Source organism: Arachis stenosperma, chromosome 1, assembly GCF_014773155.1.
Source record: "Arachis stenosperma cultivar V10309 chromosome 1, arast.V10309.gnm1.PFL2, whole genome shotgun sequence".
Taxonomy (NCBI): Eukaryota; Viridiplantae; Streptophyta; class Magnoliopsida; order Fabales; family Fabaceae; genus Arachis; species Arachis stenosperma.
Genome location: NC_080377.1, coordinates 14116794 through 14131284, shown reverse-complemented (window position 1 = coordinate 14131284; position 14491 = coordinate 14116794). Strand labels below are relative to the sequence as shown.

The following is a 14491-nucleotide window of genomic DNA, read 5'->3' as shown; positions in this document are numbered from 1 at the left end:
ATTTCTTTTTACTAACATAATAACCTTAGAAATTAAATATAAGCAAAAACCTTGATTCCTGTTGTCCTCTAAAGCACTTGTCAAGTATTTTTGCAGTTCCGTTAAGATGTAATTAGTTATTAAAATGGATATATTTTACTCTTTAATCTCGCATGTCATTTTTGATGTTGTTCGGAGACTCAATTAACCTTAGTTATTTTGCTATGTTCATCTTTTTTATAATTGTCCATTCGCTGGTCGTACGTTACACTTGGTTATGGCGAGTAAAATTTTTTCTAATCATGAACTAGAATGACTTGGAACACATCTAAAATCATATTCCATCTGGTAAATGGATTCCTGAACACATCTAAAATTCATTCATTTGAACCAATGAACACTCCCTTTGCAACTGCTAAGTAATATAGCACAAGTACGGTCCTCTATATTAAGTAAACAAATTATCACTTCAAAAAATGAGAAACATACCTATCCTTTTATGACACATCAAAAATGATATTTTTGTTCTACACAAAAGATATAGAACACATCGAAAATTCATAAATAGATATAAAATTGTTAAAAAAAAAAACACCGGATGCACCCTAATATGAAATTGGGATTTGGAATTTGTAGATGCTGGATCTGCTATTGCATGTGTTATCCTTTAGTCAATATTACTATAAGAATGTGCCTACAAACAAATACAATAAACTAATGTCAACAAAGAATGGATGAATACAACTTAATATATAAATAAAAAAGTTCTATGATGCAATAATCTTACATGAATACAAGGGTTCTGGAACGAATTCAACAATGTTGTAAATCCCACCGTGCTTAAGGAATCCATTTGCGTATTTGTTGCATTAGGAAAATGTTCAGGGATACAAGAAACGGTGTTGTCGGTGAAACAATTTCCTTCAAGAGGAGCAAAATCCTGCATAGATACATGAACGATATTAAAATTACAACATACAAAACTCATAGCATACTCTCTAGCAATAAACAGTAAAATAAAACTTAGGGTGTTTGCTAGCAGTAATGCGTTTCTCGGTGGCCTTGTTTAAATGTTTGTCTCCTTCAACAGCTGCAACTTCCTGTACATATGAAAATATCTTAAATTCAACAGGCTCCACACATGAAAAATATAACCAGAGCAAGATAATTGTCCAAACCCTGGCCGTCATAACTAACCTTTGTATGTTTACTACTAGCTCGACGTCTCTTAGTACCATTCTTAATTTTCCGGTCCACATCCGCTTCCAGTCTCTTGAAGCTTGGACGCCCCCTAGATACCACATGAGGAGGGCTCCGCAAAGCATTTAATCCATTAGGACACTCACTTGTGCGCATGCTTTCTGCATGTTTTGCCCGATGTTCTCTAAGTGCCACTTTAGCACTTGCAAAAGCGGAACGCAATATATCAGCCTCCTCCATGTCATGCACAAAGTCCTAGGCCACATTGTAGAAGTCAACACACAGTCCCCTAAATATATTCATGCTTTCATCAGAGCGCCGTGACTCGTGACTACTTCTGATATGAGTGTGCTTACGATAAACACTCTTGCTCCACCGAGAAAGTATATACGACGAGTTCACCTTGTCAACCCTACAATGGGATAAAACCGATAGGATGTGGCAACAGAGGATACCATATGACTCAAACCTGAAGCAGTTGCACCTAACCTGGTGCGAGATAGGACAAAACACAACCTCATACTCACTGTAAATAGACATCCCCTTAACTATCTTCTGTTGAGTCACTTCATAGAAGTATTGGTTGTCCTTCACTACCCTTGGAGACAGGTTGCAGTCGCACTTTTTGACAAATTCAGCTTGAACATCGCAAAATATGCAGTTCGTGTACTCATATTGGAACTGCTTCTCAATAGGAGAGTTCGATACACATGGGATCAGGCCCCTATTATCTGCTGCATCGCATTCCAACTCCTGCTGTTCCTTGTCTGCAAGACAATTGTCATACTGGTGCACAAATTGAATTAAACTGCTCCTACACATTAGGTACTTATCAAAGAAAGCATGCATGCTCTCACTCCGCTGTGTACTCCTCATGCCAGCCCAAAATTCTTGCTCTAGAAAAACAGGGACCCGTATATTGCGAATATGATATATATCTGCACTTTGAAAGACATATTTGCTGTTAACATATTCACCTATGTTGTGTCACTACACATGCATGAAAGGATATCTAGCATAAGTTCATTTCTTTTACAAAATCTAGTTAATACTTAAAATGACAAATAAATAGACCAAACAAGTTTTTTGGATGTGTAATCATACCATTAAGCCAGTTGTTGTCATAAAGGGTGTACTCTTCAATGAAGTCATATCAAGAACTTTCAAATGATTCTCGCGAATGAGACTCCCAAATAATTCCACGCATTGTAGCTTTAATTTCCTCATAACGGCTCAACTTTCCAAGTTTATGGGGTATCTTCCTCGTGATGTGCCAAATGCACAATCTATGCCTGGTGTTTGGCATGACATTTCGAATAGCTGTTGCCATGACCCTGCATTGGTCAGTTAAGATTCCATCTGGTGTCTTTCCCATACATTTTATAAATGTTTGCATGAGCCATTCAAAGGACTCAGTCTCTTCGTTGCCCAATAAAGCACACCCGAAAAGACATGACCTTCTATGGTGATTGACACCCACAAATGCTGCAACTGGCATCTCATACCTATAAAAAATCAACACGTGGGACAATCAGTGAGTTTGTAAATTAATGAATCCTTAAAAAAATCAAGAAAAAGAAGTTACTTGTTGAGCTTGTATGTGGTGTCAAATGACACCACGTCACCAAAATACTCGTAAGCAGCTCTTGATCGAGCATCCGCCCAAAATGCATGCTTGAGACTATTGTCACTATAGACACAAATGTCGTAAAAGAAATTCGGGTTCTGCTCTTTCATCCTGGTAAAATAGTCCAGCATCTCTTGCGCATCAGTATTATCTCCATTGATTCGGAGTTTACCAGATATATAATTCCTAACATCCTTCTCAAGAAATTTCAGATTAGAACGACCACCAGCTTCATCAGCAAGCGCCTGAAAAGTCTTCGAAGGTCGTATACCAGCCTGGTCGTTGCGCTCAATGACATCCTTAACGTGCATAGAGAGTTCTCTGTTTTTCTTGAACATCCATGACAAAGTGGGATCACACCGATGCGTGTGAGCCAATTCTACCTTCGACAGTCTCCATTTTCCAAGCACTGTGTCAAGTTTCACATAGATGCGAGCTTTACAGTGTACAGATGAGACTGTGTTTGACCTTTGGGTTACCAGATTCTTCTTTGTTCGGTATCCATCTCTATTGCACTGTATGGATTGGTTAATGGGTGTCCTTCCATTCTTGTCGAAGTTAGTGTTTCTTATATGAGGCTCGAATCCCACTTTATTGGCATAGTTGTAGTAAAATTGGCGTGCTTCTTTGAGGGTTCCAAATAGCATCCCCACTTTTGGAATCTCCTCATCAGAAATGGTGGGATGAATTAGGACCTAAAAAAACAATACATACTAATAAGGATTGTGGCACAAGAATGATAAAATAATATGTGCATATGTATATATATATTTATAGTGTCATTACTCGGATATTTGGATGTGTTCACAGGAATATATGTATTAAAATAAAAACTATAACTAGAATGTAAGTAAAAAAGTCAGCCATAAATATAAGAAGAATAGATTGTTACATTATAACAAATTTCAAAATAAAAAATGGCAACTACTTCATTCGTGCACTCGGTTTCTGTAGCAGAATTGCTTGAACTATTACAAATATTTGTATCGTCCATATCAATATGGGTATCAAATGAGTGAATTTCTTCTGACGACGGCTGCGTGTTCAAGTCTATCACAAATGTCATGTTGATGTCTAAGATTATAAATAAAATAATGGTCATTATAATAGTATAAAAAAAAATTGTAATTAATTAAACTATATGCAAATTAATAGCTAAGTGTCCATTTGGTTAAACATTTTGGATCAGCAAGACCAAAAAAAATCTTGTGCTATTTGATAGATTTTTGGATGTGTTCTATCAATATTGTAAGTTCAATTGTATTATTTTGAATGTATAATAAATTTACGAAATAAACTATTTCCAACCATTATCTAAAATACCAACCAATAACATCAATAAAAAAAATTAAAATGAATAAATATTAATGTCCAACCAAGTAATAAAAATTCCAACTAATACCATGATAATATATTTTAGATATTTTTTATAAATAATAAACAATTTAAATTAATTGTTGATTATAATAATTTTGAAAAAGTTAATGTTCAAATAAGTATCGAAAAAATTCAACTAATAATTAAAATAATAATATTATATGCATTTTATCGAATAAAAAATAAATATATTAATTGTATTATTAACGTTTATATTGTATTATTAAAGTTGGCTGAATTTGGATGTGTTTTAAAAATATTTTGTATAAAATATCATATTATCAGATGTGTTATAATTGAAAAATAACAACACAATTTTAAATTAATTATTGATTATAATAATTTTGAAAAATAATAAGTATTGAAAAAAATTCAACTAATAATTTAAATAATAAATATTATATTCATTTGATCGAATAAAAAATCAAAAGATTAATTGTATTATTAACGTTTAAATTTAAATATTTAAAGTTAGCCTGATTTCGGATGTGTTTTAAAAATATTTTGAATAAAATATCTTACTATCATATGTGTTATAATTGATAAATAATAACAGAATTTTTATGACTATACTAACTACATTTTCTCTCTTAAACTCCAGATTTTTTTTTTCTTTACTCAAATTACTTACGTAGAAAGTACTTTATTTGCAACAACTTTATTAATAAAATTAAATCAGATCAATCTTGTTCCAATTAAATCAGTAGAATGTTTTATGTTTAAATTAAAATTTAATTAAAAATGTTGAACATGATATTTCTTAACAAAGTACATAAATACATGTATAGAAAATAATGATACATTTCACCAATGTAAAATGAGAAAGTGTTTCAACTGGAAGGTGCTGATAGTCTTCACCAATGAAGACGAGATGGAGAATTCAGCTAGCAGCGTCCTTTTTAGTTTGAGATTCACTAATGCGTGTGAATGTCCGTGGAATAAGGAATTTAAAAAACTGCATTTGTTACGTGAAGTTACGAAAGTAAAGTAAAGTCACCGTAACGACTAATGAAGTGGGTGGATTTTAAAATTTAAATTAAAATCTAATTATAGATATATATCTATAAAATAGGACATGTTACTACAAAAAAATAATTAAATATTATTTAAATTTGGTTAAAAACTGATTAAATACTGATTAATATTGTACAACTAGCATTTTCCTTAATTAAATATGTGCTTTGATTGTATTCATCTCAACAAGTGTTGTATGCTCCTTTCTACTCTCAAGTCTCAGCCCACACCCATCTCTGGGTTTCAATAAATTAAAGCTATCACCAACAACGCAATAATGACTACAAAAATAATCTTAGATTCCACTATTTTTTCTTCTTCTACAACCTGTCACCGTTTAATTAGGTATTAATTATCGTGTGTTAGTATATGTAGTATTTATACTTTATCTAGAACTTTATTCGTACTAAATTTAGTTTAATGTATTACTATTAAAAAACTTATGCACCATAAATAAATAAAGCAAATTAAATAGCAATATTAACTTGTATTACTGATTAATTGATTAAAAATGACAATAAAAAATAAGATTTTGTTAGATAAATAATAATTTTTGTAAGTAATATGAATAATAGGTCCAATAAAATAAAAATATATTACATTCTTAAATTATCTATCTAAATCTTAATATTAGGATAACCATTTGTACACCTAGTAAATTAAATATCCGATATATCTATTGTTAATATTATTTAATATTTTTATTTTCTACTTATATTTTTTTTAAAAAAATATTTTCAAACCTCAGCCCTTGGCATGTCAAAGGCGGCAAATCTCAAATCTCATATATTTGAATATCAAACAATAAAACATTGAATAAATATTTAGTGTGATTATTATAGTGTATATATTACCATCACAAAAGCAAAAAGCTTGTTGAATAATTATCCTCTATTTCACAAGTTCTGTAAATAAATTAACGTCCTGTGATTAGAACGAATACTAGAAATGATTACCGTGCTTCTAAAATTTTCAAGGATATGTGTCTAAAAGAATCGGATAAGAACAAATTGTTTTATAAAAAGATTAATTTTATTTTCGCCTTTTAAATGGGTTTTATTCTATATATACATGCAAGTTCCCTGTGATTTGTAAAGAATAATCAATTTATGTACATTAATTTTTTTTATGGAAAAATCTAGGGGGCCAGCAATTTTATTGCATTTTGGCCAGCATGTAACCAGCAGAGAAATATGAGCTATTGGATGAAATCTCACACCAATCTCATACCATCAAATCATCATTGATGGCTAGTTGATGACTATCAATCACAAATATTGCTGACCCCTAGCATTGCTCTTAAAACACAATACGTTTTCACGATGAGTACTAATTGAGTATATTTTGGCCATTCATTCAGCAAATCGAAGAGGCATTATCATCCAGCTTCTTTTGCAACATTCTACGGGTGAGTTTACATTGTTTTAGTAGAAAAGCGTCTCTTACATTTTAAAATAATAAAATAATATTATTAATAAATTTTTGTAATAAGTATTTTTAGAACATTTATTCAGAATATAAAAAGGGAATAATTATGAAACAAAGTAATTTATATTCATTCAAAATTTAGAATTGTATCTTTCCTATAATTTTATTTGATAAATTAAAAAATTGTATGCTTATACTTTCAATACTTTTTAAAATCAATTTGTATTTTTTAAATTAAAAAATTTAAGATCGAAAATATATATTAACAAATATGTAAATAACAAAATTGTTCTTTAATATAATCAACTTAAATTTTAAAAATAAATTTTACTAAATCCTATTATTATCATTTATACACATTAAAATTTTTGGAAAAATAGTAACTTTTTGTGTTGACCCGACCAACTCATCGCCCTCCCCATTTTCCTTTTTTTTTCTTCTTGTCACTCGTTATTATTTATTAGTACTTCGGTATGGTACTTTGGTTTGTTTTTCTTCCTCTTTTTTTTTTTTTTTGTAATTTTATTACTTTTATTTTCGTTCTCTCTCACAACAAAAGACAAAACAAAACTAAGCCAGCTCCTCTTCCCTTGGAACACATTTTTGATCAAATCTCAACAAAACAACAAACAACAAACAACAAAGTCCAATTCCGAAGGAACCCAAGATCGCGTTTCAGAAAACATTGTAGCATTTTTTCCTCAACCTTCTTCCTACCCCGCATTGGTTTGTTCTTTTTCGGTGAGTTCTACTACGGTCGTTTTTTCTTTCTCCACCATTTTCTTGCATTTCCTACATTCCTCTCTAGATCTGTATTTTTTTTCCAAATTCATTTTGACTCACAAGTTTGATTCCTCATAGCCTAAAGTTTCATTCTTTTAGCATTTTCTTAATCGAACCCAATTACACCAAGAAACGATCCAGCCTCGAATGGCATTGTTTTCGATCCGTTCCGAAGCAATGTCGTGGGAAACGGTGTCGTTTCAGACTGGGTTCTTCCCGATTTCGTTATATTTCTTCTGAAACCTTTTCTTTTTTGAAAAAGAAATTGTTTGGAAGTTTGATGTGTGATGTGAGGAATGAATGGGTTGAAGCTGAACGGGGTTTTGGGAACAAATAACAGAGACTTATTATGAGGAAACGGTGAATGAATGTGTGTGTATGTGCAGGAAATGATTGATGGAGTCTGGTGAGAGTGGGGGTTCGTCGGTTCGAGAGGTGCGTGCAAATGGAAACAGCATTAAAACATCAGAAGTTGAGGCTAAGCTTGATGAAGGGAATATTCAAGAAGCAGAATCAGCATTGCGAGAAGGCTTGTCTCTCAATTTTGAGGTCAAATTTTGTTTTCTAATTCTATGCTTTATGGTAGTTATTTGGCAAGACCTGGTTTTTGTTGCTTTATGATTTTGTATTGTCAAGTAGTAATTTCAGAGAACCATGGAGAAAGCTGGTATTTAATGTCATGCCTTTTTTGTTGCCTAATGATTGCAGCAATCATTTCATTACTTTTTCAAAGAACCCTTGTTTTATTTTTAACCATCTTGTGTCACATCCGCAAGTGTATTGTGTAAATGAGATGTTACTCATTAGCCTAACTAAATGTCTAAACAAGAATTCTGCACTTTGTCCCCCTGCTATCCCCATTCTGGAGCTAGCTATCGAGACAAGTGATTTGTCTTGGGGTACAAGACTCTGATGCCAGGTCCCATTCTTACATTGCATATGGCAATACTTGTCAATTACCATTATCTTTAGTAATTTAATAAATATGAAGATTTTACATGCCCTGTTTGTTCTTGTATTTATTTATTTTTCCCTCAATAATTCAATCACATGCTTGGGCTACGCTATATGATCTGTTAAATTTTAACAGGAAGCAAGAGCTCTTCTTGGAAAGCTAGAGTATCAACGAGGTAATGTCGAAGGGGCTCTTCGTGTGTTTGATGGGATAGATCTTCAAGCAGCCATACAGCGATTGCAATCTTCCCTTTCTGATAAACCAGCCAAGAAAGGAGGTGGCTCAACTTCCACGAGCTCTCAGCATGCTGCTAGTTTGGTGCTTGAAGCCATCTTCTTAAAATCCAAGTCTCTACAAAAGCTGGGAAAGTTCAATGGTAATTTTTTTCTGAACAGGAATAATTGCTCCAATCCTTCTCCACTTTTTTTATTTATTTTTGAAATTTGAGTCACATTGATAATGTAGATGCTGCTAGTGAGTGCAAGCGTGTACTTGATGCTGTTGAAAAGATATTTTCTCAAGGTATACCTGATGCTCAAGTGGACAGTAAATTGCAAGAGATAGTCAGCCATGCCGTAGAGCTCCTTCCAGAGCTTTGGAAAGAGGCTGGTTGCTATCCCGAGGCAATATCTGCATATAGGAATTCCCTTCTTAGTCAATGGAACCTTGATAATGATTGCTGTGCAAGAATTCAGAAAGCATTTGCTATGTTTTTGCTGTACAGCGGGGTGGAGGCAAATCCACCCAGTTTGGCAGTTCAGACTGAAGGGTCATATGTACCTAAAAATAATCTGGAAGAGGCGATTCTGCTTCTAATGATTCTTGTGAGAAAGTTTTGTCTTGGAAAGACAAAATGGGACCCCTCGGTAATGGAACACCTGACATTTGCACTTTCAGCATGTGGCCAAACCTCTGTTTTAGCAAAACAACTTGAAGAGTTGATTCCTGGTGTATATCATCGTATTGACCGTTGGAATTCATTAGCGCTGTCTCTCAGTGCAGCTGGACAAAGCAAAACTGCTTTGGATCTGCTAAGAAAGTCTCTGCACCGACATGAACGACCGAATGACATGATAGCATTATTATTGGCTGCTAGAATTTGCAGTGAGGATCCTCATCTTGCTGCAGAGGGTGCAGGCTATGCCCAGAGGGCAGTCAATAACGCTCGGGGTCTAGACGAGCATTTAAGAGGCGTAAGCCTTCGGATGTTGGGACTTTGCCTGGGAAAGCAAGCTAAGGCTGCTTCCTCTGATTACGAGAGGTCTCATCTTCAGGCCAAAGCTCTCCAATCATTGGATGAGGCAGCTAGATTGGAGCAAAAGAATTCTGATCTAATTTTTGAGTTAGCTGTTCAATATGCAGAGCACCGAAATCTGCCTGCAGCTTTACGCTATGCGAAGCAGTTCTTTGATGAAACTGGTGGATCTGTATTGAAAGGATGGAGATTGCTGGCTCTAGTTTTGTCTGCACAGAAAAGATTTTCAGAGGCTGAAGTGGTGACAGATGCTGCTTTAGATGAGACTGCAAAATGGGAGCAAGGTCCACTTCTCAGGTTGAAAGCGAAGCTGAAGATTTCCCAATCACGACCCATGGATGCTATTGAAACTTACCGATACCTTCTTGCATTGGTTCAAGCCCAGAGGAAATCCTTTGGACCTCTCAGAATTAGTTCACAGGTAATATTCTGTGTGCCAACTTTTTGTCTCTTCCAGCCCTTAGTTTATTTAAATTTGATAATAGCTAGTCACATTATATCAAATTGTTGTTTAAAATGATTGAATGAAAAATTGAATCGGTTTTCCCCAACAGATATGTTCATAGCTTTGTATGACTAATCATTGAAATGATTTTTCACCTTTATTAATAACTCTTCGCAGGTGGATGACAAGGTAGACGAATATGATGTCTGGCATGGCCTCGCGAATTTATATGCAAGCCTTTCTCACTGGAAGGATGCCGAAATATGTTTGCAAAAGGCCAGAGAATTAAAGGAGCACTCAGCAGCTACAGCGCACACTGAAGGCAAGAACAGAACCTTTTTGCTGTTAGATTTTCTATTTTGGCATGTTGAACATACTTTGTGAGGCAAGAACAGATCCTTTATCTGTTGGTAGAGCATAATCCCATCAGAAGCTGGAATCAGTCAGAAGGCTATAGAATAATGTGGTTGAATGGCTTTAATGTTTGATTTTTTTTTTTTTTTAATCTTGTGATGGTTTCTATTTTGTGATTTCACCAGGTGTTATGTTAGACGGCCGTGGACAAGATCAAGAAGCTCTGGCCACTGCAACAAATGCTACAGTGCTTGAATCAAGCCATGTTCCAAGCAAGATATTGATGGGTTCTTTGATGATGAAAATGGGTCCAAAAGCTTTGCCTGCTGCTAGAAGCCTGCTTACCGATGCACTCAGAGTCGAACCAACAAATCGTATGGCTTGGTATCACTTGGGACTGACACACAAGTCTGATGGCCGAATGGCCGATGCTGCTGATTGCTTCCAGGCAGCATTCATGCTTGAAGAAACAGATCCCATTGAAAGCTTCAGCACTTTGCTGTGATTGCATTCCGTCACTAAATGCTATAATATGCTTTCATATATTCTCACCCCATCATTATCAGTTTTGAAACTGTATCCTATTTCTTTTAACTCCTTTTTGTTATGGATTATTCTCATCACAAACTAGGTTCAAAGGGAAAAAAAAAAAGAGAAAAAGAGGATTGAATTTAAACATTACTTAGGCGAAAATAAGTTGAGGGATATTTGATTAATCCGGTGGTAGGATGGATGAATTGTAAAGTACTTAGGGGAGATTTTAAAGTTGTTCACTTTGTGCAGTCTTGTAAATGTATGATGCTTAACCAAGATTTATCATATATATAATTTTTTTTTCATGGTCATGACCATATTTTGTTTCGGTTGAAGAGAGTTTTCATTTTGTAAATGCTAACCAAATTGCATAAATAAAGAAGGAAAGGGAGAGAGAGAGAGAGGGGAGGAGGGGGGGGGGGGGGATTAAAGTTCAAGTATTTTAACAAGTAATTGTTATTGTTGTTGTTGTTATTATTATTATTGTGTTGTTCTTGGATATTAAATCCATTTTATTTTTTAGAATATGATTGAGTAGAACAGAGAATAATGTTGATGTGTATTTGCATGTGTGTATACAACAAGAACAACGAAGCTATTTATAGATTACAGTGAGCAACAAAGTCAAGGAAAGTAAGTATAAATGGTAGTTGGAGGTTAATTGTATAACTGCAAGCTGGTGTTATTGTTGATCTTCATTTATACAGGCTTGACTCTACATCCTCAAACTCAAGTGGTAGGTATTGAAAGCAACTTGAGTTTGGAAACTAAAGCGTGAAACTGTCAACGATTACAAACTTTGGTAAAAAGATCAGCCGGTTGTCCATGGAGTTCATGAGAAACATAATTAAGGGGAATTTTTTGCAAGCGTTTCCTTAAAACCTATGGATACAAGTTCTTTGGCTAATGTTAATGCACAAATTAAGTCCTCAATAACGGTTCATTATTTTCCCGTTCAATAAACTGATTTGCTAGAACAGGTAAGAAACATTCACAACTTAATATTTGGTGGAACCAAGAGATGTTAACTACTGAGTTCGAGTGTCTAGGAAAACATTAGCTTAATCCCGAAATCCGATCAGGGAAACCAAATAAAATTAATCTTATGAAACAATCTTAAAACTCATATTCAGGTTTCTAACTGCTAATATAAACATAGATAAACAACTTAGTGGAGACAACATATTGTAGAAGGCGAAAATGCCAACGGCAGAAAGAATGCAAAGTTGCTCTCTCTATGACTATGATCATTGTGCTCAGAAAATGCATGTATTATCGTCTCCTACTTTGCTTTGGACAGCACGTAACCCATGGTGGTGGAATACTGGAATCTTCTCAGCTCATCTCTTTGCATAAACTCAATGAACCAAAGGCTGAATGTTGTCCTCGTTGTCAAGATCGGGAAGCTCAGAACTCACTGAGAATTTCATCCATCTCTTTTTCTCCAGAAATTTGAGACAGGGCTGCAACACAAGGCCAATCGCCGTGGCAATGAGGCTTATAACCATTACTTTGAAGGAGGAGAATGCCAGCACCACACAGATCAATATTGTGGGAGGAATGCACATGATAATCATTCCAGCTGTTCCCCCCGGAATCTTGTAAGGCCTAGGTGCATTTGGCTGCTTGATCCTCAGCACTACAAACGCAATAAACTCCAGGATCATTCCGAAGCAGTACAAGAAATTCTCGGCAGCCACGATCTCCTGAAAGCTTAACCATGACAGTAGGATTACTCCTGAGGCTGAAAAGAGGATTCCAATAAGAGGTGTTCCATAGCGTGATCTCTTGTTGAAGAACTCGGGCAACATTGCCCTCTCAGCCATCCCTAGAAGTTGGAAAGAGTCGCTGCTCATTTCGGCAACAAACATTCCCATATTTGACATGGCGGCAGCAGCCTGAAGCCACCATCTCAACCAAACTCCTCCAACAATCATCGCAATATCTGAGAAGTATCCGTCCGTCCACAACTCCCGATTGAGGGGGACAGCACCGGTGCCGACTAGAAGAGGGAGAAAATACCCCAGAACCACCAAGATCAAAGCGTAAAAGAGAGCCTTGGGAAGAGTTTTCTTTGGATTTTCCACTTCTCCGGCAAGAGTACTTATGGAGTCCCAATAATTAAGGTTCCAAAATAGAGTATTCAGATACAAATTCCAATCAATATCATCCACATTTGCCGCATACCATCTCGAGGGTTTCAAGTCAGGAATGGCCAGTAATCCCATAAAAACGAATGGAAGGAGTGAGAAAATCCCCAAGAACACAGCAACCCAACCAACAATGGTTAAACCCCTATAGTTCAAGTAAGTGAGAACAAAAGTCAAACCCCATGTAGCAACAACCCTTGGAACTCCATTACCTAATGCAGGGATTCCTGATTTAAGATAATCAAGAAACAGCACTGGATACAAAGCATTATCAATCACACCACTAAGCCATTTCATCCAACCTTGCTGAAACCCCCAATAGTCCCCTAAAGCAGAAGAAACCCAAACCACATAGCCACTGTTCTCAGGGAACATGGTACCCATCTCAGCAGTGATGAGAGCCTCAGGAACACTCCATATGAGTGGGAAAACCAAGAATCCTACAAGGGACAAGAGAGGACCTGCTGCCTTCACAGTGTCCTCAACCCCAAAGGGTCCACCAGATACTTCATAAAATATGAGGAACACCAAAGGAAGAACTGAAACTTTCCTAGCATGGTTTCTTCTCTCTGGAGAGGGTGACTCACCAACTGCCACATATTCATCACCATTGGAGACCCCCATAATTGCTCCAGAACCTTCTTGCCTATTATCAACTGCAATTCTCAATCTCTGCACACACAGTAGAAAGCCGGGGGGGGGGGGGGGGTTGGGGGGTTGTTCTCAATCTCAGAAATTAAACAAAAACTAAAACATAATTCTAAAGGTACCAAATACCTTAAAGCCAGTCAAATACATGGCAGTTTAAGAAAAAGATCAGGCTTGGACAAATTTATTTACCATCAAAATTCGATCCATCAATTCATTCATTTATTCATTCATGCAGAGGCTAAAAAATTGAAGTAAAAAAGTTGAATTTTGGCTGTAGCAGAGTCGCATGGATCAAAACCGCATGAAATATCAATTGAATTGGTGAAAGCATGAAAGAAAACGCGCAGAAAAGAGAGGGAAAGAAGAAAAGGAAATGGGGATAAGAACAAACCAGGGAAGATGAGGAAAGCGTTGGAGGGTGGAAAAGCTGAAGGAGAAGGCTTGTTCCATTGAAGAATCCAAAGGTTTAGGAGAAGATGCCAAGTTCAGCTGCACAGTCACCATTCACAGGAGCATACAAAACAAAAGCAAACTCAGAGCAGAGCAGAAAGCCTACGTTCATCGAATCGATAGTGAAAATTAAGCTCAACATTTTAATCTTATCCAAAATTAAATAAAATTGTCTGCTGTATATAACGAAAATTGAAAAGTAGTTTGTGGTATATTATTTGTTTGAATGATTTGAAAAAAAAAAATGGTCACTCTATCAATATGGAACTATTATATAAAATATTTATTT

The 14491-nt window shown here is 35.4% G+C and overlaps 3 protein-coding genes across 3 annotated transcripts; 1 reads left to right on the top strand and 2 right to left on the bottom strand.

Moving 5' to 3' along the window:
- Nucleotides 1-356: 356 nt before the first annotated feature.
- Nucleotides 357-3872, bottom strand: LOC130975817 (protein FAR-RED IMPAIRED RESPONSE 1-like). Its single transcript, XM_057900552.1, has 8 exons — nucleotides 3735-3872; nucleotides 2765-3501; nucleotides 2341-2684; nucleotides 1669-2117; nucleotides 1177-1434; nucleotides 990-1079; nucleotides 767-919; nucleotides 357-422 (listed from the first exon to the last, which is right to left on the bottom strand). The coding sequence occupies exons 1-8, from the start codon at nucleotides 3870-3872 to the stop codon at nucleotides 357-359; spliced, it is 2235 nt and encodes a 744-aa protein (XP_057756535.1).
- A 3281-nt stretch (nucleotides 3873-7153) lies between these two features.
- Nucleotides 7154-11256, top strand: LOC130980234 (protein NPG1). The gene is made up of 6 exons (XM_057903934.1): nucleotides 7154-7366; nucleotides 7795-7957; nucleotides 8499-8739; nucleotides 8829-10039; nucleotides 10241-10385; nucleotides 10603-11256. Exons 2-6 carry the CDS (start codon nucleotides 7805-7807, stop codon nucleotides 10920-10922), a joined length of 2070 nt encoding a protein of 689 aa, XP_057759917.1. The 5' UTR covers nucleotides 7154-7366; nucleotides 7795-7804; the 3' UTR covers nucleotides 10923-11256.
- A 600-nt stretch (nucleotides 11257-11856) lies between these two features.
- LOC130975642 (probable polyamine transporter At1g31830) lies at nucleotides 11857-14388 on the bottom strand. The gene is made up of 2 exons (XM_057900425.1): nucleotides 14144-14388; nucleotides 11857-13773 (listed from the first exon to the last, which is right to left on the bottom strand). The coding sequence occupies exon 2, from the start codon at nucleotides 13723-13725 to the stop codon at nucleotides 12310-12312; it is 1416 nt and encodes a 471-aa protein (XP_057756408.1). The 5' UTR covers nucleotides 13726-13773; nucleotides 14144-14388; the 3' UTR covers nucleotides 11857-12309.
- Between the last annotated feature and the right edge of the window lie 103 nt (nucleotides 14389-14491).